Source organism: Pongo abelii, chromosome 13 (assembly GCF_028885655.2).
Source record: "Pongo abelii isolate AG06213 chromosome 13, NHGRI_mPonAbe1-v2.0_pri, whole genome shotgun sequence".
NCBI lineage: Eukaryota > Metazoa > Chordata > Mammalia > Primates > Hominidae > Pongo > Pongo abelii.
This window is the reverse complement of record NC_071998.2, coordinates 60,703,028-60,728,477: the sequence shown is the minus strand read 5'-3', so window position 1 is coordinate 60,728,477 and position 25,450 is coordinate 60,703,028. Positions and strand designations below refer to the sequence as shown.

The window sequence follows — 25,450 nt, the reverse complement described above, 5'->3', positions numbered from 1 at the left end:
TCTGAGAATGGGTGACTGGGTTTTCATAATAAGTCAGTAGTTTTCTGTTTAGAAAAGACTTTTGGCTGGGTGTGGTGGCTCCTGCCTGTAATCCTAGCACTTTGGGAGGCTGAGGCGGGAGGACAGATTGAGGTCTGGTGTTCGAGACCAGCCCCAGCAACATAGCAAGACCCCATCTCTACAAAAAAGCTGGGCATAGTGGTGCACACCTGTGGTCCCAGCCACTCAGGAGGCTGAGGTGTGAGGATCACTTGAGCCCAAGAGTTCAAAGCTGCAGTGAGCTGTGATCATGCCACTGCACTCCAGCCTGGGTAAAAGAGCAAGACCCTGTCTCGAAAAAAAAAAAAAAAAAAAAAGACATTTGACAATATTATATTTACATTTTGTACAGAATTCTGTGGAATATACGACCCATTAAGGCCAAGCAGACATAATTCAACTGTCACAAGGAAGACTGCAACTAAATGAGTGAGATAAACCCTCAGGTGCCCAATCTATTCTGTAAAACTCAATATAACCTCCTCCTTCCCTATTACTCTCTTTCAGAAGTAGAGAGAAAACAGCCCAGTTTGACAATTTTTCTGCCTTCCCCTCCCCTCTCCTATCATTCAGAACTCAAGGGACATATTGTTTTGGATAATCATGTAGGGCAGTGGTTCTCAAAGTCTGGTCCACAGACTCCTGGGGATACCCGAAACTATTTCAGGGGTCCGTGAGTTAAAAACTATTTTCATGGTAGTAACAGGACATCATTTGCCTTTCTCACCATGCTGTCATTTGCACTGATGGTGTAAAAGCAATGGAAAGTAAAAATGCTAGTGCTTTAGAATAAATCAAGGTAGTGTACCAAAACTAGTGCACCAAAGTATACTAGTCCTTAGATTCTTCACTGCCATGCAATTGAAATTTTTAAAAACGCCAAATTCCCTTAAGAATATCCTTGATGAAGCAGTAAAATTCATAAATTTTATTAAACCTCAAAATCTTAAGTATATATATTTTTAATATTCAATGTCATGACATAGGAAGTACATAATATAGTTGTCCCCCAGTATCCATCAGAGATTGGTTTCAGGACTCCCTAAGGATTCCAAAATCCACGGATGCTTAAGTCCCTTATATAAAATGATGTAGTATTTGCATATGGCCTATGCACATCCTCCCATATATTTTATATTGTCTCTAGATTAGTTATAATACCTAATACAACATAAATGCTATGTAAATAGTTGTTATATTGTATTGCTTAAGGAATAATGACAAGAAAAAAGTCTGTATGTGTTCCATGCAGACATAACCATCCATTTTTGTTCCCCCGAATATTTTTCTTTCTTCCCTCCTCCCTGCCCTGCCTAAAGAGATGAGGTCTTGCCATGTTGCCCAGGCTGGTCTCAAACCCCTGGACTCAAGCGATCCTTCTGCCTTGGCCTCACAAAGTGTTGGGGTTACAAGTATGAGACACTGCACCTGGCCTCTTGAATATTTTTGATCTGTGGTTGGTTGAATCCATGGATGTGGAACCCACGAATATGGAGGGCAGGCTGTGCTTATTAAACGTTTGTAGTATATTCAAAAGTATAAATGTTGTTTCAAGGAAAAGCACTTGTGTGACTGTTTAAGTTTGGAGTTATACTAGACATTTTTTTCATGGAATACCATTTTTATTTTAAAAATGACAAACTATAATTATCTGGACTTGGCTATTTGGTCATTTTTCTTTTTCCAAACAGGAATAAAGTGAGCTTGTCATTTCAAGGAAAATAACTGACAATATTTGTTGCCAATGATAAAGTTTAAACTTTCAAATGAAAATTCGAATTTTAGAAAATCTGTATCCACTGGTAAGCTTGACAGCTTCCCAATTCTTAACAGCTTTTCTGAATGGAATCAGTGATCAATGTGATCTTTTAAAAATATTACATAATAAAATATGTCAACGTTTGAAATATCTATGTGACTTGATGAACCAGTATTTTCCCAATGACCAATGCATGCTGTAACTAAATCATTTATAAGTAAAAGTACCATCTAAAGTGCAATGGATTTTAATGTAACAGAGTACACAAGTTCACTGATATGGTATCAGATTCCACACTGCAATTAAACTTTAATAAACTACACTTTGGCAAGTTTTGATGTAGTATTAAAGAATAATATCCACAATTATCTGAAAAGTCTAAAATATTCCTCCTTTTCCAACTGCATATTTATGAGAAGCTGGATTTCCTTCATATACTTCAACTCAAACATCTCACTACAAACTCAATATACAGAATTAAGTAGGGAAAAACCTACTGACTTCAACTAAAGAAATCTGCAAAAATGTAAAACAATGCCACTCTTCTCACTAAATGTATTTTGTCTGGAAAATAGCTATTTTTAATACATTTTTATGTTAACATATAATGGGTTTATTTTTAAAATAAATTACTGCCCCATCTCTACCTAAAAAATATAAAATAAATTAATGAATATTTTAAACATTTTCAGTTTTAATTTCTAATATGGTAAATATCAATAAATACAATCCACGTAAACAAAACCTCTTCAAGGTCCTCATTAATTTTTAAGCATATAAAGGAGTCCAGAGGCTGGAAGAACAGAAGACTGTTCTCAACAGTCTTCTCAACACTCAAGATTTATCTCCTTTTGCCCTGTGGAATAAAATTGTGTTTTATGTAGTAAGATTAAAGATTAAAGAGAAATTACTACAAAGCGCGCTTGTGGAAATGGTGGTGTTATTACAGTATATAATTAATATTCTCCCACACAGTAATTTGTGCTCTCCCCCCTGAACAGGCTAAAAGATACCTTCCTAGTTTGGAACTGATTTTTTGTTCCAGTTGTCTTTTCTTGGTTTTTCTCTCAAGAAGCTCCTTCTTCTTTTGTCTAAGTTCATTGTCTTTGTGCTCCAGATGTTTGCTTGTTTCACGTAAGGCAATCAACACTGAATCCACTGCTTGCAATTTTCTATAAATTTCCTATAAAATATTTAAAAATTGTTAACATATTTAAAAAACTGTTCGTGAAAGTATTAGAAATACAGTTAATATTCTTTTCTAACATTCAGATCAAATTAACCAACCTTTAGCTGTTCTTCTAAGTGTCTTCTCTGCTCTAGGTCCACAGTGACAGTGAGAAACTGCGCTCCTTTTAGAGATGTGTTACTAGAAATAACTTTGTTTGAATAAAAAGAAGTTTTCACCACATACTTTTCTTCTGCTGTATAAATCTGTTTTAATCGGGTTTCTTGTATTACCTATAATGTAAAACAACTATTAGTGCACATCTAATATAAATTATATGTTTTAAAGTACTAAATAATTAGAAATACAGACCAAGTGAATTTTGGAAGATCAAAATATACTAGATATACATTTTTTTTTTTTTTTAGACAGGGTCTTGCTCTGTCACCCAGGCTGGAATGCAGTGGCACAAACTCAGCTTACTCCAGCCTCAACCTCCCAGGCTCAAGTGATCCTTCCACTTCAGCCTCCTGAGTAGCTGGGACTACAGGCATGTGCCACCATGCCTGGATAATTAAAAAAATTTTTGTAGAGATGGAGTTTTTCCATGCTTCCTATGGGGGCGCTGGTCTCGAATTCCTGCCTCTGAGATTCTCCAGCCTGGGTCTTCCAAAGTGCTGGGATTACAGGTGTGAGCCACTGTGTCTAGCAATTTTTTTTTTAACCTATCCAACAAAATTTCAAAAAAGGTGGCCCATACAACTAGCAAAGTCAGCTATACTTCTACGCTACTATACAACTCTCCCAAGTAGTTTTGGAGCTTTGTTACATCTAAAGAAGAGATACCAGGAGAGAAGGGTGCTCAGTACACTGAACTATGTTATCTTGGGTAAGTCATTTACTCTCCCCTCCTCTCAGTTATACTGTTCAAAGATACATAATCTTATATTTAGTTCCTGTATATTTGGGAAGAATAATCAAATGAAACATTTTTCATAGATTTCAAAGCCTTTTCTTATTTTTAAAGTTTTTTAGAACTTTTCTCTCAAGAATTTATACATGGATTTCATAAACTAAAATATATTATAAATACCATAACCATACCATTATTTGATCTATTTCTGTATATTTATAGAGTAGGCTGCTGCAATGCAGAGCATTTTTAGAGGTTGTTTCCAATCTCTAAAAACCTTCAGATACTATTGTAATACTACTGTGGCTTGTTTCCTTCCAGAAGTTTATAGTCTAAGTGAAGAAGTAAGACATATTTAAGCACACTAGGTCAACAGGGCATAAATCCTAAATCTCAACTAATCTGAAAAAAAGGGATAGACTGGATGACTTTAGTCTATCCAAGTTTCCTAAAAATGAGTTTTAAACTGGATTTGAACTGACAGAGTGAAGGAAGAGCACTTCCCATAAAAGTGACATCTCAAGCTAAAGAAGTCAGCAGACAATTTAACCAAAGGGAGAATCTTAGAAATTAATGAGAGAACAATTCCATAAATAGGGTATACTGTTAGAGAACCTAAAATCTTAAGAGTTAATAATAAAGGAAAACATAAAGAATATATTTTTATTCTGAGGAAGAGATACAGCCATTATTGCCATTATCTAGCCATTATTGTCTCAAACAGAAGGATTGAGGATATAAAGGCAGTAAATTTCCTCAATAAAGGTTTATATCTTCTGAAAGATAGCTAAGATAATCTTTACTAGGTACCTGAAATACTTTCTAACTTGGTTTTCTTGCACATACAGATGTCTGAAAAGTATATCTTCATAAATTATTTATATACAACATAGAACTGAGTTAGGCATTGGGACAATAAGGTATTTGATATGTTTGAGAATTTAAAAAATACAGTATATAAAACCAAAGAGATTAAAATTAATGAAAACACCTGAAAAAGAAATGGGAAGAAAAGAATTTCACTTTTAATATAAATTATATGAATTCCAAAGCTATTTCTCTAGTACAAACAGCAGTGTCAAAGCTCCCTAGGTGACTTAAACAAAATGTTAAAAGTAAAAGTACATGAAAATAACTCAACTTGAAGCAATGTTCAAAAAATAAAAGAAATTTCCAAATGAAGTAATTGCTGCTTTCTGCCCCAAAGTGAAGTTTAAAAAGTCCTTATCAACCTTTCTATTGTCTTTCTGCATTAGTAAAGAAGTCCCACTAATCTTACTCTCAGAGAGAACCTTACCTACCCCTAAAGCTTTGACAAAAATTGGTTTGGTCTATGCATATGGTCTTGTCCTCTTTTCTAAACCTCAGTGAATTAAGAAAAAAGAGTAGTATACCCACATAGAGACTTCTACTTTTGGTTTTCCCAAATGATTACCATAATATGATATAATTCTAATCAAAGGCAGGCAACTTACTGTAAGTAACTTGTTTTTGCAAAATGAGTTGGTAATGAGCTCTCATTTTTCTATCTTCTGTTAATGAAGTATAGTGGGCCCCCAAATGAATCATCTTAGGAATATTTATATACTGGTTAGAAATGTAAAACATATTTTTTAATAAATATTCTAAGTAGCAGGTAGGTCTATAATTGGTTACCAGATGCTTATAAGCAGTAATACAGCAACTTGGTATTAATACTGGAAAAACCTGTTCCAGGAGAGATTTCCTCTCTGTTTCTGCCTGTGATAAAAGTGCATATGGTTTGGAGTCACGGAGACTGCTTCAAAGAATAAAATTCCAAACAGCACTAGCAGAATACAGAAACTAGGAGTTTCTGTGACTGTATGTACTAGCCAAACAAATCCTATGAGGAGTGGTCATTCATATCTGAGATAGTCTTAAGTACAAGTTTTAAGAAAAGGGCTGACCAAAAACAGTTTCATACCCCAGCCTACCATTCTAAAGTATAATTTGTCTTAAAAATAATCTCAAATATAATAATTTAAAAGACTAAACTATTAATACAATGTTTGAACATAGGTTTACCAAGCAAGGCAGAATCAGGTTAGTGTACTAGGTATCTCTTTTCAGGTTTTAACTTTACGGAATTACCCTAAATGTATTAAGAATTTATTCTAGTTAATTCCACATCACTCCTCTCATAATGTATTAGTTAACAATCAATGTTTCATGTCATATGGAAAATAATTAATACAAATATAATTTCTGCACGGTTAAAAACAACAGACTTACTTAAATTCTGACAAATTTTGCTTGCCTTTAGCTAAGTAGTTTTAACAAAACTACGTTTTTGGTACATGATTCAGTACATGATTCACTACTTTCCTACCCGTTCAATTCTTTCTCTGGTCTTTTCAGTTCCTACAGGAACTTCATGAATATGATACTGACAGCAAAGGTAACTCATTACAGGATCAGGTGCATCAAATAATTCTCTCAAATAAGAGAAAAATCCGTATTGTCTGAAAGGAAAAGTATTGATTAGATTTTTCTTCTTAAAATATCGTTAAAAAAATCTGGGAGTTGATAAGCCACCAATAAACAATAAGTAAAACACACATTATTTCAACAATGACACAGGACAAGTCTTTTTTCTTTTTTTTATATTTTAAAATCACGTATGACTTATTCACTTACCAGAAAAGCTTAAGCTTTTTATGATTACAAACTACTCTTTTTAAATTTCTTCTATTATGTTTAGAATGCTTACTTATATTCCAAGTTAAGCTATTTACTTGTAATTATTTTATAATTAAAATTTTTTACATTTAGTCCTTTTGGAAATTGTTTCTGCATTATGAAGGGATAATTTATCATTTCATTTTCCCAATAACTAACCAACTACTTTAGCATCTTTTATTAAATAGTTCAGTATTATTCTGCAGACTTGAAACATCACATCGCATCACACTCACTGTGTGCTAATATATCATGGTCCTGTGCCTAAATTTTTCCTTATATTCGACTTAAGAGATCTTAAAAGGAAATAATACAGCTTGTAATAGCTTATTTATGTAACAATAAATGTTGAATAATTCAATATTTAAATAAATCTTAATAATATTTTCAAGACTTACTTAAGTTCATTCAAAGATCTTGAAGGTGCTTTGTCTGCATATGAACTCTTGGGAGCAATAACAGCATTTACTCTTAATTTTTTATTGTCACGAACCTGAATATAGGGGAAAAAAATTATTTTAATTACCATATATTCTCTACTGAAATGATTTATAGTTACCATACTCCTACTGGCATTCGTGGGATGGATAAGAAACTCGAACACGGCATATTAGATGTTACTTAGTATAAATTTTTTTACTGTGATAATACTGTAGTTACGAGTTTTTATAAAAAGAGTCCACTTCTTTTAGAGATACATACCAAAATATTTTCAGGTGAAATAGAATGTCTGGGAATTACTTCAAAATGATATAGAAGGGAGATAGTTATGCTTACATTATTGGCAGATTATCTTGTATTGGACTAACTTTTCTACAAACAATGATTGAAACTCTGACCAAAATTTTAAAAACAATTATCTTAAGGCACTGGAGATGGACAAAAGAAAGAAGTTGGAAGGGAGCCGACATCTGAAAGAACAGCACTAGGTGAGACTTGTGTTTATGTGTCTTGTGGCTTGGGGGCATTCCCCAATCTGGAGCATCAGGAGTGGGGAAAGAATTCTGATAGAAAGCTGCAGTCTTTCTGGCTGGAGGAATCATAGGATGGAAGGATGGAGTTTGGGGTGACTAGAATGACTGTAAACTGAGAGGGTAAATTCTTGGAAGAAGGGAGCTGCGAAGTGAGAAGCCTCAAAATCTGCATATAAACGCCATCTAAATCCTTGGCTGCCCCATGAACTATGAGTGCACAGGAAAATTCCAAGGGACTGGAGGAAAGCAACAAGTGGAAGGCTAAAACTAAAACAACAACAACAACAACAACAACAACAACAACAACAATCCCCACTGAATGGAGATTTCAGTTGCTGTCCATTGCTTGAGAGACAGAGTTTGGAGTTTAAATCCAGCTAAGTTAACTGCCTTCTAGTCTCTTTGGAAGAAAATAATTGATAATTGAATCCAGTCTCTACAATGTTATTACCCACGATTCCAGAATATAATAAAAAATTACTGGCCGGGCACTGTGGCTTACACCTGTTATCGCAGCACTTTGGGAGGCCAAGACGGGCGGATCAACTGAGGTCAGGAGTTCAAGACCAGCCCGACCAACATGGTGAAAGCCCGTCTCTACTAAAAATACAAAAAAATTAGCTGGGTATGGTGTGGGGCACCTGTAATCTCAGCTACTTGGGAGGTTGAGGCAGGAGAATTGCTTGAACCCAGGAGGCAGCGGTTGCAGTTAGCCAAGATCATGCCATTGCACTCCAGCCTGGGTGACAAGAGCGAAACTCTGTCTCAAAACAAAAAAACAAAACAAAACAAAAAAACAACTACTAAGCATAAGAATAAAATGCCACCATAGTCAAGAGAAAAAGCAACTAAGAGGAACTGATTCCACAAAGACCTAGATGTTAGAATTAGCAAAGAAGTTTAACGTAGCTATTATATATATACACACATTCAAGAAAACTAGGGTTTATTACTATCAACAGGTGGAGAATCTCAGCAGACAGAATAAAGAGAATTAAATGAAAATTCTAGAACTAAAATATGCATTTATCTGAAATGAAAAATTCACTGATGGGCTTACTGATGAAAGATCCCAAAACATTAAAAAGATAATATCACGAAAAACTTCATGCCAAAAACATGAGTAACTTAGATGAATTGGAAAAATTCCTTAAAAAACACAATTTGCCAAATTTAAAACAAGATGAAAAAGAAGCTGAAATAGCCTTTACATGTAGTAGAGAAACTCAATTTGCTATAAAAATTCTAATGAAGAAAAGTCTATACTAAGATGTTTTCACTGATAAATTTGATAAAACAGTTAAGGAAGCAATAAACAGAAGGATGAAACACTTCCCAAGTCCTTTTATGATACCAACATAACTCTTATGCCAAACTCTTGACAAAAACATTACAAAGAAGTCTATAAACCAATATCCCTCAGGAATACAAAAGCAAAAATCCTTTGTAAAACATTGGTAAACAGAATCCAGCAATGTATGAACAGTATACATGACCAAGCGGAGTTTGTGCCAGGAATGCCAGACTAATGTAACAGTCAAAAATCAACTGATCTAACTTATCATATTAACAGAATAAAGTGCAAAAGCCATATTATCATCTTAGTAGATGCAGGAAACCATCTGAGAAAACTTGACATCCATTTACGATAAAAATTCTCAGTAAAATAGGTAGACGAGGGAACTTCCTCAACCTAATAAAGAGCATTTGTGGAAAATCCACAGCAAACCTCATACCTAATGATGAAACATTAAGTGCTTTCCTCCTAAGGCTAGAAACAAGTAAGGGTGTCCAATCTTGTCATTTGATATAGTTTGGCTCTGTGTTCCCACCCAAATCTCATTCCAAAGTACAATCCCCACATGCTGAGGGAGGGACCTGGTGGGAGGTGACTGGATCATGGGGGCAGTTTCCCCCATGCTGTTTCGTGATAGTGCGTTCTCACACAATCTGATGGTTTAAAAGTCTGTTGCAGTTTCCTGCCTACTCTCTCTCCTGCTGCCATGTAAGATGTGCCTTACTTCTTCTTCGCCTTCTGCCATGATTGTAAGCTTCCTGAGGCCTCAGCCATGCAGAACTGTGAATCAATTAAATCTCTTTTGTTTATAAATTACCCAGTCTCAGGAAGTTCTTTTTTTTTTTTTTTTTTTGAGACAGTGTCTCACTCTGTCACCCAGGCTGGAGTGCAGTGGTGCGATCTCAGCTCGTTGCAACCTCCGCCTCCCAGGTTCAAGTGATTCTCCTGTCTCAGCCTCTTGCATAGCTGGGATTACAGGTGTCCGCCACCATGCTCGGCTAATACAGGCAGTTCTTTATAGCAGTGTGAAAATGGACTAACACATCATTTCTCTTCAACACTGTCCTGGAGGTATGAGTAAATGTAATAATGCACAAGAAAGAAAGAAAAGGTTGGGAAAAAAAAAGAAAGTAAAACAACCTATCTGCAAAAGATAGGACTTTCTATGTAGAAAGGACTTTCTATGTAGACAGGACTTTCTACACAGAAAGTCCTATGGACTCTATAAAGCAACTATAGGCATACCTCATTTTATTGTGCTTTGCTTTACTGACCTTCAAAGATACTGCGTTAAAAAAAAATATATATTTTTTGGCTGGTCCAATGGTAGTGGGTAATCAGAAGTTACTAACATAGTGTCATTAAAGTTGGTATACAACCCCCCACTGCTAAATTTGACTGGTTTAAAAACAATTTTTTTTAACACATTCAAGGTTTGCAGCAACCCTATGTCAAAAAAAGTCTAAAATGCCATTTTTCCAACAGCACGTGCTCATCTCGTTGTGTCTCTGTGTCATATTTTGGTAATTCTCCCAACTTTTTTATTATTGTTGTATATGTTAGTGATCTATGATCTTTGATACTACCATTGTCATTGGAGTGCCACATACCACACCTAGGTAAGACAGTGAACTTAATCGATAAATGCTGTATATGTTCTGACTGCTCCACTGACCATCTGTCCTCCAGTCACTCTCCCTCTCCTTGGGTGTCCCTATTCCCTGACACACGACAATATTGAAATCAGAACAATTAATAACCCTACAATGGCCTCTAAGTGTTCAGGTGAAAAGAAGAGTCACAGGTTTCTCACTTTAAATCAAAAGCTAACAATAAAGCTTAGTGAGGAAGGCATGACAAAAGTTGAGCTAGGCTGAAAGCTAGCCAAGATGTGAATGCAAAGGAAGAGTTCTTGAAGGAAATTAGAAGTGCTACTCCAGTGTACACACAAATAAGAAAGCAAAATTGCCTTATTGCTGATCTGAAGAAAGTTTTAGTGGTCTGAATAGATGATGAAAGCAGCCACAACATCCCTTTAAGCCAAATCCTAATCTAGAGCAAGCCCTAACTCTTTTCAATTATTTGATGGCCGAAAGAGGTGAGAGAAGAAAAGCTTGAAGCTAGCAGAGGTTGGTTCATGACGTTTAAGGGAAGAAGCCATTCCCATAACATAAAAGTGCAAGGTGAAACAGCAAATGCTGATGTAGAAGCTGCAGCAAGTTATCCAGAAGATCTAGCTAAGATCACTGATGAAGGTGGCTACGCTAAATGACAGATTTTCAATGCAGAACCAACAGCCTTCTATTGGAAAGGAATGCCATCTAGGACTTTTATAACTAGAGAAAAGAAATCAATGACTGGATTCAAAACTTCAAAGGAAAGCTGACTCTTATTAGGGATGAATGTACCTACTGACTTTTAAGTTGAAGCCAATGTTTATTTAACCATTCCAAAAAATCCTAGGGCTCTTTAGAATTATGCTAAATCTACTCTGCCTGTGCTCTATAAGTTGAACAACAAAGCCTGGATGACAGCACATCTATTTACAGCATGGTTTACTGAGTATTTTAAGCCCACTGTTGAGACCCACTCCTCAGAAAAAAAAAGACGCCTGTCCAAATATTACTGCTTACTGACAATGTACCTAGTCACCCAAGAGCTCTGATGGAGATGTACATGCAGATTAGTGTTGTTTTCATGCCTGCAAACACAACATCCAATCTGCACCCCATGGATCAAGGAGTAATTTTGACTTTCAAGTCTTATTAAGAAACACATTTCATAAGGCTAGGTATGGCTGCCACAGATAATGACTCCTCTGATGGATCTGGGCAAAGTAAACAAAAAGCCTTCTAAAAAAGATTCATCGGCCAGGTGTGGTGGCTCACACCTGTAATCCCAGCACTTTGGGAGGCTGAGGTGGGCAGATCACCTGAGGTCAGGAGTTTGAGACCAGCCTGGCCAACATGGTGAAACCTCATCTCTAACAAAAAATGCAAAAATCAGCTGGGCGTGGTGGCGCATACCTGTAATCCCAGCTACTCAGGAGGCTGAGGCAGGAGAATTGCTTACACCCAGGAGGTGGAGGTTGCAGTGAGCCAAGATTGTGCCACTGCACTCCAGCCTGGGCGACAGAGCAAGACCCTGTCTCCCCAAAAAAAAGATTCATCATTCTACATGTCATTAAGAACATTTTTGATTCATGGGAGGAGGTCTCAAGATATCAACATTAACAGAAGTTTGAAAGAATTCCAGCCTTCAGGGAAGACTCTGAGAGGTTCGATTTCTGCGGAAGAAGTAATGGCAGATGTGGTGGAAACAGCAAGAGAACTAGAATTAGAAGTGGAGCCCAAAGATGTAGCTGAATTGCTGCAATCTCATGATAAAACTTGAATGGTGGAGGAGTAGCTTCTTATGGATGAGCAAAGAAAATGGTTTCTTGAGATGGACCCTACACCTGGTGAAGATGCTGGGAACACTGTTGAAATTACAATAAATGATTTAGAATATGACATAAATTTAGGTGATAAAGTAGAGGCAGGGTTGGAAAGGACCAACTCCAATTCTGAAAGAAATTCTAGGCTGGGCGCGGTGGCTCATGCCTATAATTCCAGCACTTTTGGGAGGCCATTCCACTCTAGTCTGCGAGACAGAGGAAGACCCTGTCTCAAAAAAAAAAAAAAAAAAAAGAAAAGAAAAAGAAATTCTGCTATGGGTAAAACGCTATCATATGCTACAGAGAAATCTTTTGTGAAAGGAAGAGTTGATCAATGTGGTAAACTTTATTGTTGTCTTCTTTAAGAAATTGCCACTGCCACCCCAACCTTCAGCAACCACCACCTTGATCAGTCAGCAGCTATCAATATGGAAGCAAAATCCTCCACTACCAACAAGATTGAACTCACTGAAGGCTCACATGATTGTTAGTATTTTTTAGCAAGAAAGTGTTTTTAAAGTATGTACATTTTTTAGACATAATGCTATTCACACTTAATAGACATAAATAGTATAAACCTAACTTTTATATATACTGGGAAGCCAAAAAGTTTGTATGACTTGCTTTACGGCAATATTTGCTTTATAAATCTGTTACATTTCTTGTATGTCTGTACTAGAATTCAATGTAAATTCAATAGTGTCACAGGATATAAGGTCAATGTTTAAAAAAATCGATATGTCTACGTACTAGCAATGTACAATTAGACAATGCGTTTTAGAAATCCATTTATGATAGTGTAAAAAATATATTTTAAAATTAGACAGTGAAATACACATTTAACAAGAGATGTGTAAAACTTAATACAATGAAAAAGAAAAAATGTTGAGAGACATTAATAGAGGCATGGTGGGATGGAGAAATTTCACGGTAGCACAAATTCTTTTTTTTTTTGAGACAGAGTCTCTGTCGCCCAGGCTGGAGTGCAGTGGCGTGATCTCAGCTCACTGCAAGCTCCGCCTCCCGGGTTCACGCCATTCTCCTGCCTCAGCCTCTCCGTGCAGCTGGAACTACAGGTGCCCGCCACCACGCCCAACTAATTTTTTGTATTTTTAGTAGACACAGGGTTTCACTGTGGTCTCAATCTCCTGACCTCGTGATCTGCCCGCCTCGGCCTCCCAAAGTGCTGGGATTACAAGCGTGAGCCACCTTGCCCGGCCACAGATTAGTAATTCTTAAACTATTTTCAGAGGATTCTAGGCTTGAACAAATTACTAAATATACTGATGGTAAGGGGAGCTATGTGTTTCACTAATACAGAAGAGAATTACAAATATGCAAAGGAGAAAGACTAGAAGGTACTCCAAAGTTGGACTGCAATTGTATGTAGTACTGTGAATTCATGGTGCACATATTATCTGGTCTCTAGATAAATATGGAAATAAATATAGACATAAGGGTTTGCATGTTAGGACTTAGAAGCAATGAGATACCAGCAGCAATGAACACACCTAGTATCCAGAGCTCAGTGTCTAAAAGAAAATAGGATTTTTGGTTAAAGGACTGATTGTAAGGCCCAAAAAGATACACTCAAGATGTGCCTGTAACATCTTACTATGGCAAAAAGAAAGAAGTGCTCAAAATACAATGGCAACATATCAAAATGACACAGGAGTCAACCTGAAAATGGTCTCACTGGCCAAATATGAGGCAATCTGAGCATTAAAATAGTAATGAATTGGCCAGGCGTGGTGGTTCACGTCTGTAATCCCAGCACTTTGGGAGGCCAAGGCGGGTGGATCACTTGAGGTCAGGAGTTCGAGACCAGCGTGGTCAATATGGTGAAACCCCATCTCTACTAAAAATACAAAAAATTAGCCGGGCATGGTGGTGGACGCCTGTAATCCCAGCTACTCGAGAAGCTGAGGCAGGGGAATTGCTTGAACCCGGGAAGCGGAGGCTGCAGTGAGCCAAGAGTGTGCCATTGCACTCCAGCCTGGGCAACAAGAGCAAAACTCTGTCTCAAAAAAAAAAAAAAGTAATGAATTAAAATACATAAAACAATTCTATGAATCTATACTGATACAACAAACAAATAAATGGAGGAGAAGAAAAAGCTCTTTCTTATAGGTAGAATGCTAACTAATAAACACAGAAGGAATGACAGAGCTAGAATCATTAATGGCTCTTAAACCTATTAGATTGGGTTTCATGAGGAACGGAATATCTGCAATCTCAAAGTATCTCCACACAAACAATTACAAAGAGAAAAAGTAGTGCACACCACCCCACCTGGTTAATTTTTGTATTTGTAGCAGAGACAGGGTTTCACCACATTGGCCAGGCTGGTCTCGAACTTCTGATCTCAAGTGATCCGTCTGCCTTGGCCTCCTAAAGTGCTGGGATTAGAGGCATGAACCACCATGCCTGGCCTATTATTTGTTTTTAACTTTGTAATGATGTATTTCCTTTTAGAAGATTTTGTTTGAGTAACAAAAAGTGAGGTGATTGAAAGAAAAACAAGAAATACTACTATAGGTAGTACTCAGGTTTGGCAAAAATTATGATGTTGCACATAATAGTATGTAGAAATGGCAAAAATTGTGAAGATGATTTGTAATTTACTGAAGGATGAGAAATGGTACTCTAGTAGATACAATTACAGGAGAAGGTTATATAGAATAAATTTCACAATTTAAAGTATACACACAAAAAGTCATAGATATAGGAGAAAGTTCTGGTTCTATCTGATGAGCAGCTATGAAAAATTAATTGTTACAACACAAGAAAAAAGAATACAGGTCAAATGATCAGGAATCTATATTGTATCATCAACATATGGTTTAAATCCTTAGTGCAGAGGCAGAATGAGTTTTTGACACCAGGAAAAGTAACAGGCTAAGCTGGCCATTTGCAAAATAGAAATGATTTAATTACACCTGACTGCATGCCCTTTACAATGTATCATGTCTTAAAAGACGTGCAACCCAAGCAACTTGACTTCTCCACTGAGCTCTTTCATCAGATCAATAAATCACTGATTAGGCTTAAACAGCTCTAACAAACACAAATTTTTAACTTTTTGGAGTCCATTGTATAATTTTATACATCCAACCTTTTCATCCAGTCACCTTTACGTTCACATACCTTGCCAACTCCCAAACCAGAAGTAGGGCAATATAATAAAAGCCAAAGCAAGGTCAAGATTCTTTCCAAGCACTTGTGTACCAGAGAAACAGAGGACCACTTGAGCTGATTCAGAATCTCTCCTCACTTAGACCAATTAATAAAATTCTTTAAACAAGGCATACAAAAAAAATCTAAACCTAACCTTTCTTTATAAGCAAAAGGAATAAGAAGTCTTACAAACAATACAACATATAGCTAACTGTATATATATAAGAATGTCATATATAGCTAACACATTATACCACATATTATGTAGGTTATATAACAATGTATTACAATAATGATGAGTTAATAAGTACTGCTATAAGTACCTTTACATTTATTAACTGACTTAATCCTTACAACCATCTTTTGAAGTAGATAATGTTATCCTTCATTTTATAGACAAGAAAACTGAAGCATAAAACTAAATTTAGGCAACTTGCCCAAGTTAGAAGCAATGCCAGAATTCACATCCTGGCAGCCCAGCTACAAAGTATACATTCTTAACTACTAAGCTTTACTGTCTTTCAGTGGCTTAGATTCTTGGTCAGTGGCCTTTCTCTAGCCAGATATAGGGTTCTCATTCTTTTTAAAGAAGGTTTATTTATATTAATAAGCAACATTGTACTGATTTTCCTTTCAAAGTAAAACTGAGTTCATTCCAATATATTTTCAAAAAAAGGATGTCCAAGACCAAAGGTCCATCATTATGTTTTGTTTTCTTAAAACATGATAGAATTACTTACTCTTCACATTAATTTCAAATGATAATTTCAGAATGTTACAGATGGAATATTATGGGCTGGTTTCCTTTTATAAAACAAATCAACTGACCCACAATGCCATAAATAGGAAACAAATTAGCAAAACAGAGTGATTTTGCATGAGAGTGAACTGGTGGTAAAATTAGCTATCACATTTTGCTCTAGTGAAGTTAAAACTTCAAGTGCTGAAAGGTAAGTGTCAAGTGAATCAAAGTGTTGTGTTGGTTAGTACTTGCCTCTTTGAGGAAAACCTCCATATCTTCTTGACTTTCAAATACAAAGGCTCTTAAGTCATTTGATGGAATATGATTTTCAATATATTTGGCATTTTTATTATCTTTCATATTGATCTAAACAAACAAACAAAAAAAGGTCGAATTTCATGAAACCCAACTGATTATTAAAACATGTTTATATTAAAATTGGATTTAATTAGATTGTAATACTTGAGAAAAGAGAAGATTAAAAAAAAAGAACTTGGTATCAAAGAGTTATGTAAAACATCTAATACATTACCCAGAAACAATCAATACAGTACATGGTTAAACAAAGGCCAAGATTTGAACAATGCATATTGATTTTGATACTATCTAAGAAATAACTTTAGTTCCTTTCTAGTCAACTCATTGAAAATATTTCAAACAGTCTTAGATTGTGACTTGAGTGTAAACATTTCTTATCTTTCCCCACACTTTTCATATTTTCTTAATCTTCAAGAGAACTTCATAGATGGAATAACTAATAGGCACAAAAACACAAAGAACTTTAAACTTTGTAAAACTAATGGGGAAAAAAAAAAAACCTTGCTATGGCTTATTTGTAACTATTACAGCCCTCAAGAGAAACTTGAAGTTTACAACATCAGAACATAATCTTATTGATCTATTTTACTTTTTTCTTTTTTCTTTTTTTGAGACAGAGTCTCTCTCTGTTACTGAGGCTGGAGTGCAAATGGCACTATCTCAGCTCACTGCAACCTCTGCCTCCCGGGTTCAAGCAATTCCCGCGCCTCAGCCTCCTGAGTAGCTGGGACTACAGGCATCTGTCACCATGCCCAGCTAATTTTTGTATTTTTAGTAGAGACAGGGTTTAATCATGTTAGCCAGGCTGGTCTTGAACTCCTGACCTCAAGTGATCGGCTTGCCTTGGCCTCCCAAAGTGCTAGGATTACAAGCATGAGCCACCGCGCCCAACCTATTGATCTATTTTAAAAACACTGTGCCAGGCGTGGTAGCACTGATAACCCCAACACTTTGGGAGGCCAAGATGGGAGGATAACACTGGAAGCCAGAAGTTTGAGACCAGCCCAGGAAACAAAGTGAGCCCCTGTCTCTAAAATAATAATAATAATAAAAAATTAGCCAGGTGTGATGGCTCTACCTGGGATGCTGAGGTGGGAATATCGCTGAAGCCCAGGAGTTTGAGGTTACAGTGAGGTATGATGGTGACACTGCACTCCATCCTGGGTGACAGAGTGAAACTGTCTCTAAAAAGTAAAATAAAGTAAAAATATGAATTAGACAATTCTGCAAGTGAGGCTCAATGCTATGGAAGATACTAAGACAGGTTAGGAAAAAGCTACTTCTGGAAGTACATAATCTGTTATTTATTGCAGATGAATAACTATGTTGAAAGTAGAGCATGATAAAACTCCCATTAAGAGAAGCGTATAAATATAAAAAGTACTATCTAGGGAATTTTAGAGATTGATTATTTCCAAAACATGGAAATCAGCTTTCTTGAAAAAATAATAAAAGGGGAGGTATTTATGTACTATAATCTATTACAAAGCAAACTAGCTTAGAGCTTGGGCTCTGAGGTCAGACAGACATCCTTTCAAATCATATGCTTGATCTTGCTCAAGTACTACCTAAATCTCAAAAGCTTTCATTACTTTCATCTGTAAGATGGACATAGTAAAACAGTTTATACCTCATAGAACTAAATGTGGATTAAGAGATAATATAATTAAAATAATAGTACAGTGCTTGTCACATAAATGTTGGCCAATAGTGCTACTTTAAATTACAGAATACCATTCAGTATAGAAAAATGAGAAAACAGTCACACACAAAAATTAAAACCACATGAAAATCATCATCCGGGCATAAACGCTATGAACAATGACACTATTGTTTCGCAATTTGAGGGGGGAGGTACTAAATTACTTTACTGGAAGAAATGATACAAATAAAAGAAAACATAGGTGGATGTTTACGATAACTTATAGAAAGGGTAAAAGTAACCCCAAAATGACCACAGAAAGTCATCTTTTAAAAAAAAATATAGTTAGAGATAAGCCAGTCTAGGACTTAGCTCTCATGATCACATTCTCCCAGACTGTATTGTTTTTTTTTTCTATTTTTTGAGACAGGGTCTCACTCTGTATTGCCCAGGCTGAGTGCAGTGGTGTGATCACGGCTCACTGCAGCCTTGACCTCCCAGGCTCAAGTAATCCTCTCACCTCAGCCTCGTGAGTTGCCAGGACTACAGGTGCATGCCACCATGCCCAGCTAATTTTTATTTTTGTAGCGACAGGATCTCACTATGTTGCCTAGGCTGGTATCAAACTCTTGGACTCAAGTGGTCCTCCCGCATCAGCCTCCCAAAATGCTGGAATTATAGGCATGAGCCAACATGCCTGGCCCCAAAGCGTATTTGTTAGAAATATTCTGCCACGTCAGATTCCAAGGCCCCCAGCGTATATAAACTGGTTTACATGGCAATTCAATTCTTTGACAGATTTCACCTGCTCAGGAAGACAAGGAAGTCACACAAGTAGGGTCACTGGCCAGTTTGTGTGGTTCCAGTAGTGACTTATTTACACTTTTTTCCCAAGTGTAACACACATTCACAGTTTGGAGGTTTCCCTGATGTCCTTAAGGAAGATTTATTTATTTGTTTGTTTGTTTATTTATCTTTATAAGATGGAGTCTCATCCTGTCACCCAGGCTGGTGTGCAGTGGCACAATCTTGGGTAACTGCAACCTCTGCCTCCCGGTTCAAGCAATTCTCCAGCCTCAGCCTCCCAGTAGCTGGGACTAGAGGCACATGCCACCATGCTCAGCTAACTTTTATATTTTCTTTTTTTTTTTCTTGAGACGGAGTCGCCAGGCTGGATTGTAGCGGTGTGATCTCAGCTCACTGCAACCTGCAACTCCTTGGCTCAAGCAATTCTCCTGCCTCAGCCTCCGAGTAGCTGGGACTACAGGCACGTGCCACCATGCCTAGCTAATTTTTGTATTTTTAGTAGAGATGGGGTTTCACCATGTTGGCCAGGATGGTCTCGATCTTCTGACCTCGTGATCCGCCCCGCTCAGTCTCTCAAAGTGCTAATTACAGGCATGAGCCACCGTGCCCGACCTATTTTTATATTTTCAGTAGAGACGAGGTTTCACCATGTTAGCCAGGCTGGTCTTGAACTCTTGATGTTAGGTGATCCGCCCACCTTGGCCTCCCAAGTGCTGGATTACAGGCGTGAGCCATCGTGCTCAGCCCTTAAGGAAGATTTAGACACCTTGTTGGCTATGCAGGTTCCAGTTTCTTGGGATGTTCCCTCTGTTCGTGAGTTCAGTGAATAAAGTATTTGTCAAAGTCCTCCAAGAACTTCACAGTCATATCATCACAATCAAAGCAGCAAGACAGAGATAGGTAGATACAGGAGACGCAGCACTCTGTGATGATCTGGTGGTTGATGGCAGCTTTCTGCTTTATGATTTTTTAAACAAAATTTTTCCATACATCCTATTCCACAACCTATTTTATGATTTACTAACATGTCATAAATTTACTTTTATATTAGTAAATAGAGACCTACAGCAACATTTTAAGGGCTGCATAATATTCCATTATAAGGATATAAAGTAACTTATTTAACCAATCAGCATCTTCATAAATTTTCTTTCTTTGCTCCATCATTTTGCTATCATAAACACTACTGTGAGGAGTTCATATGTAAATCTTTGTACACTTCTCCAATTCTAGATTGGAATTGTTAAAAATAAATCATAGAAACAGACTACTAAATGACCATTTATATCACTAAAATTTTAAGTTTGCATATTGCTCACTTGTGTATGACGGTAGTGGCATTTCAACTAGACCTAGAAAGGTGAGTAAACTGCGTGGAAGATGTGAATGTAGGAAGGTGGCAGGAAAGGTGAAAGGTTAGTCTGAAAAGGGTAAAAAAGCAGAATATCTCTCTTTATCTCAAAGATTCGAATGCAATTTAAAATGGAAATATATGCCAGCTATTAATCTGACTTGGTGATATATGCTACTATTAGAAAACCAAATAACAAGAGGAGACAAATCTAATACAGTTCTGAAGTATTATTTTGACACTGGCATTTTAGTAAAAATGTTAACAATTATACCTGCATTATAACTTTTATAAGGGTCACAATATTTTTTCTTATACTTTCTTTCAATCCTCATCAGACTAATCAAAACAATGCATCTAAAATAGAAATTCTCTTCTTGATCTAGCAAAAATATTCTAATAACACATATGTGAATAAGAGAATGTTATGAATATTAACTTTGCTAATTTAAGATATGGTAAAAAATTGAAAACTATATAAAATGATTTTTAATAAAGTATAACACAAACATGAGTTACAGAGAATAGAATTTTTCACGAATCCTGAAAGGATGTCTTCTTTTCTAAAGAAAAAAATTATCTAGCAAAAATAATCCTTATGTAATCTTAGGATAACTTTAAGTTTGCTCTAACATATCATGACCAAAGAATGTTAGTTTTTTACTCTTTCATCCGTTCATGTGCCCAAAACGTACTATTTTAAACAGTCTGGATGGCAAACATCTTAGTAAATCCATGGCCATACTTCACTAGATGATTTATTAAATATATCTTCACCTAATCTTGATGACCCACAATCATCAACAAAAGCTATCAAAATTTTATGATGTCAATAAAGTGTTGGTTTCATTTTCAAAATCCTAAGAATGCCCGTTCTTTGTAACAGGTGATTTTCTTGCCTATCCTCTTAGTTTTTTTCCTTTAATCAACATATTTACAGCAGCATTCTACCTCTTCATCAGGTTTTAATCTAATCCCCGCTACAATCTAGTAACAAGCGCCAAAAGGAACCAGCTAACCAAACTAATTTTCTACATGATTCTAGGTCAATAAGTTGCCAGTTTTATACCTCTTTCTAGAAAAAAGCACAGGTTTTATGACAGTTATTACTCTCATTGATCAAGGACCTTTAAAAAGCTCATGTATAGATTCAGCAGCATGCCAGATGCCACAAGTCTGATAATGTAAAACCAGGGTAATATTGGGACTAAAATGTCTTAAAACAAAAATCTATGATTACAATAATAAAACCAATACTACCAAGATGAACAAAGTTTCTTACCGTGAGCATTATGGGCTCACAGACTCTTTGTTTAAATTTGTCTCTGTTATTTCTTAGCCATAAAACAGCATCATACGTGTCACGGAATCTCTGTCTTAGCTTATCTTCCTTCTGATTCATAAGATTGTCAAAACGTACAATATGATCATCCACACCTAAAATTGTAAAACAAAACAAAGTCTTGTTTCTCTGAAAATTTTAATTAGTGAAATAATCTAATAATAATACAAAAGAATACCCTAGTTCTAAAGGTTACAAACACCACTCAGCAAGTACTCCCATAGTGGAAAATATGTGACCTGAACAAATCTTTCTAAAATGTCCAAAAACCTGGGAAAACATAAGATCCTGACACTATCAAATATAAAAAACAGGTAACCTACAAAAACAAACAAACAAACAAAAAAACCCACAAGGAAAACACTAGATTTCCTATCAAAAGACAAACAGCAATAGGCCCTCAAAATTCTGGAAGAAAAATTAATATTTTCATTCTAGAATTGTATATACAACAAAACTAAAAAGGGGGGGGGGATGATGAAATAAGAATATTTTAAAGGGTGCAAAGACTCTGAAGTTAATTCCCAAATATCTCTTCTTAGAAGGTTACCTGAAAATGTACTCCAACAAAATAAGGGCATGATGCAAGAAAATGAGACATGGAATACAGAAATAGGTTTTTAACACAGAAAAGGCACGAGAGAAATTACAAATGATAACCATGCAGGCCTCAAGAACAACCAGTTTAGATGGAAGGAGAAGGACAGAAGGCTATGGGACTCAAGAGAATACCTGATAAGACAGCTTTTTTTTTTTTCCTCTTCAATTTAAGAAAATGCTTAAGCAAATTAAAAAAAAAAAATTAAAAGCTTTTTAAAAGCTATCAATGAAGGGAAATTTAATTATAATGCACAACTTGGTTCAGCTATGAGTAAGTTTAATAAACAATACTTAGTATTTCTAAACTTCTAGAATTAACCCATAAATAAAGCACATAAAACACTAAATGTTTTCGGCCTTGAAAATATAAAAACTGGAGTATAAATGAGAGAATTTAGAATGTGAGAAGGGAGGAAAGTAAAAAGCAAGGGTGGGAGGGAGTACTATTTGTAGCTTATGAAGTGTGGATTGAAGCAATACTGACAATTGTTAAATGACCAAAAAAGGATATGTATATTATTTATAATAATAAAAATCATTATTAATAATCCCATTTGAAGAATTTATAATAGAGACGTTTTATAAGGTAAAATCTACATCTAGAGTAAATACAAAAAGATAATGTCTAAAGTTGATTAATCAAGCAATAGTGAAATAAGAATATGATATATATGGAAGGATTACTAGAAAAAATCTTCTTAAAGAGTTAAAAGTGCTTACTCTTGATTGGCTTTGGAGGTAAAAAAGGAGTTGTGCCACCCTTCTATCCTTCTAGTTCTTCTTTTTTTTTTTTGTTAGCCATACACATCTAATACTTTGATAAACATATAAAATTTTTTTAAACTGATCTTAGTCATACATATTGAGAAGACAGAATATAAAATCCCTATCCAAATAATACCACAGATCTATTCACATGGTCTACAAAAAAAGAAAACCAAAGATGAAATTGGACAGGTTTCAAGGAACTAAGCTAACAGAAGGTTACGAAGGCTAGAATAAAGAGCTTAAATTTGATATGAGTAATAGTGAATGACTTTGTAAAGAAAATAAAGCTAGGCATTTATAGAGAATTAAATCAAGTGCCATAATCTGATAGAAGACAGTGGTCAGCTATCATGGCAAATTACAGTACACGACAGATATAGATAATTAAGGTATGAAGTTGGAAGAACTGAGTTGAGCTTCCTCAAGAAGGCAACTTGAACATTTTATAGAAATAATTACCAGAAGCAGAAGAAAGTCCATCAACAGAGATATATCTACATTTTATAAACATTTCATTCTAACTTTATGAAACTTACTCTTTTTCTCCTTCTCTAGAGTTTCCCTCTCTCTTCGCTTATCAATTATCTCGCCTTCACATAATGCCTTTTCATCCTGAATCCGTTTCAGATCATTTGTAATGGCATCAATCTGGGGCTGAAGATTCTCGCAGTTTTCTGTGGTCTTTAGTTCATTTTGCAAATCCTCTATCATTTTGCGGGTATTACCTATTCTCTTCTGTCGGTCAAGCTCTTCATTTTGCTTTACTATTAAAGCCTGCTGAAGTTCCTCAATCTAATAAAACAAAAGTAGGTTAGTACTTGAGATTGTTTTCCTCTTGGTTTATAAGACTTCTGTAGTAATATAATTTTTAACATGCAAACAATCTAACATAGGTGTTTTCCTCACTAAAAGGTGTCCTGTGAGAATTAGACTAGCACATTACCAGTTCTACCAGACTACCTGTAACTTTATTTTACACATTCACTAATATATCTCAAAAATACTTCAAGTGGTGCTCAGTATATAATTAGCACTCATTAAATATTTCCTGAATAAACAAAATATTTTAAAAGCCCAACGGATTTCTAAATATTTACAGGAAGTACATACTATATGCCGTAAGACCAAAATTAAAAGTCATGTGGCATATGTGATACAGTTTCCATAAATAATAAATATGATAATAAAGATCACAAGTCACTCTATTACAGGCTGAATATCCCCAATCCAAAAATCCCAAATCCAAAATTCTCCAAAATCCGAAATTTTTTTAGTGCTGACATGACACCACAAATTACCCAGAACACATTATTTTTTCACTATATTAGTTGTATGTCAGTTTTTACTGTTAGGTATTTATGTGTGAATAAGTATTTAAAAATGATTGTTTAGGAGTAGCATATAATAGAGAGTCAGGAATGATGGTGATGCCATCAAACACGGATCATCCACATGGGTGGCTGAGACAGCGACACCTTTATTTCCTGATGGTTCAACATACACGAACTTTGGTTCATACACAAAATTATTAAAAACATCATTTAAAATTACATTCAGGCTATGTGTATAAGGTGTATGTGAAATATAAATGAATTTTGTGTTTGGACTTGGGTTGTATTCTCAAGATACCTCATTATGTATATGCAAACATTCCAAAAATCTGAAAAACTCTGAAATCCAAACACTTCTGGTCCCAAGTATTTTGGATAAGAGATACTCAACCTGTAATTTGAAAAAGAAATAAACTATTTTCTTCCAATGGAAATATTTTCTACCAATACTTCAGACTAATATTGTGAGATTTTAATCATCAGTTTATATGCTTAGATTCCTTCACTTATATTCAGGGTAAATTACATTTTTATAACCAGCTATGTAAGTTGCCACTTGATGTCAGTGAAATTTTTATCAAAACTATGGTCTACCTAAGACAGAGTAAAGATTTTCTTTAGGACACACACATATAAACAAATATACACTTATATGCCCAATTTACATTTTACAACTAGACTTTTGCATTAAAATAGATAAATTTAACACATCACATATCTGTTTTAGCCAGCTTTATTTCCAAGTCAGATTTACTCCCTCTCCTTCCTCATTATAAAAGTTATAACGCATTCATTACTGAAAATACAGAGACTTATAACAAATAAAAATAACTTATAATCTTAAGGTCCTTAAACTTTTACTTTTTTTTTTTTGAGACAGAGTCTCATTTTATCGCCCAGGCTGGAGTGCAGTGGTGCGATCTTGGTTCACTGCAACCTGGGTTCAAGTGATTCTTGTGCCTCAGCCTTCCGAGTAGCTGGGACCACAGGCGTGTGCCACCATGCCCGGTTAATTTTTGTATATTTAGTAGAACTGGGTTTTCACCATGTTGGCCAGGCTGGTCTCAAATTCCCGGCCTCAAGTGA

At 35.7% G+C, this 25,450-nt stretch overlaps 1 protein-coding gene across 5 annotated transcripts in view; it reads right to left on the bottom strand.

Moving 5' to 3' along the window:
* SMC5 (structural maintenance of chromosomes 5) overlaps nt 1–25,450 on the bottom strand; it is a 95,706-nt gene that overhangs the window by 32,760 nt on the left and 37,496 nt on the right. For all 5 annotated transcript variants that reach the window (XM_024252589.3, XM_024252591.3, XM_024252590.3 and 2 more), the window contains exons 9-15: nt 23,570–23,825; nt 21,606–21,760; nt 16,458–16,571; nt 6,978–7,072; nt 6,230–6,362; nt 3,086–3,259; nt 2,812–2,981 (exon numbers count right to left, since the gene is read on the bottom strand). In XM_024252589.3, coding sequence (XP_024108357.2) covers nt 2,812–2,981; nt 3,086–3,259; nt 6,230–6,362; nt 6,978–7,072; nt 16,458–16,571; nt 21,606–21,760; nt 23,570–23,825 — 1,097 coding nt within the window. The remainder of the gene's footprint in view (nt 1–2,811; nt 2,982–3,085; nt 3,260–6,229; nt 6,363–6,977; nt 7,073–16,457; nt 16,572–21,605; nt 21,761–23,569; nt 23,826–25,450) is intronic.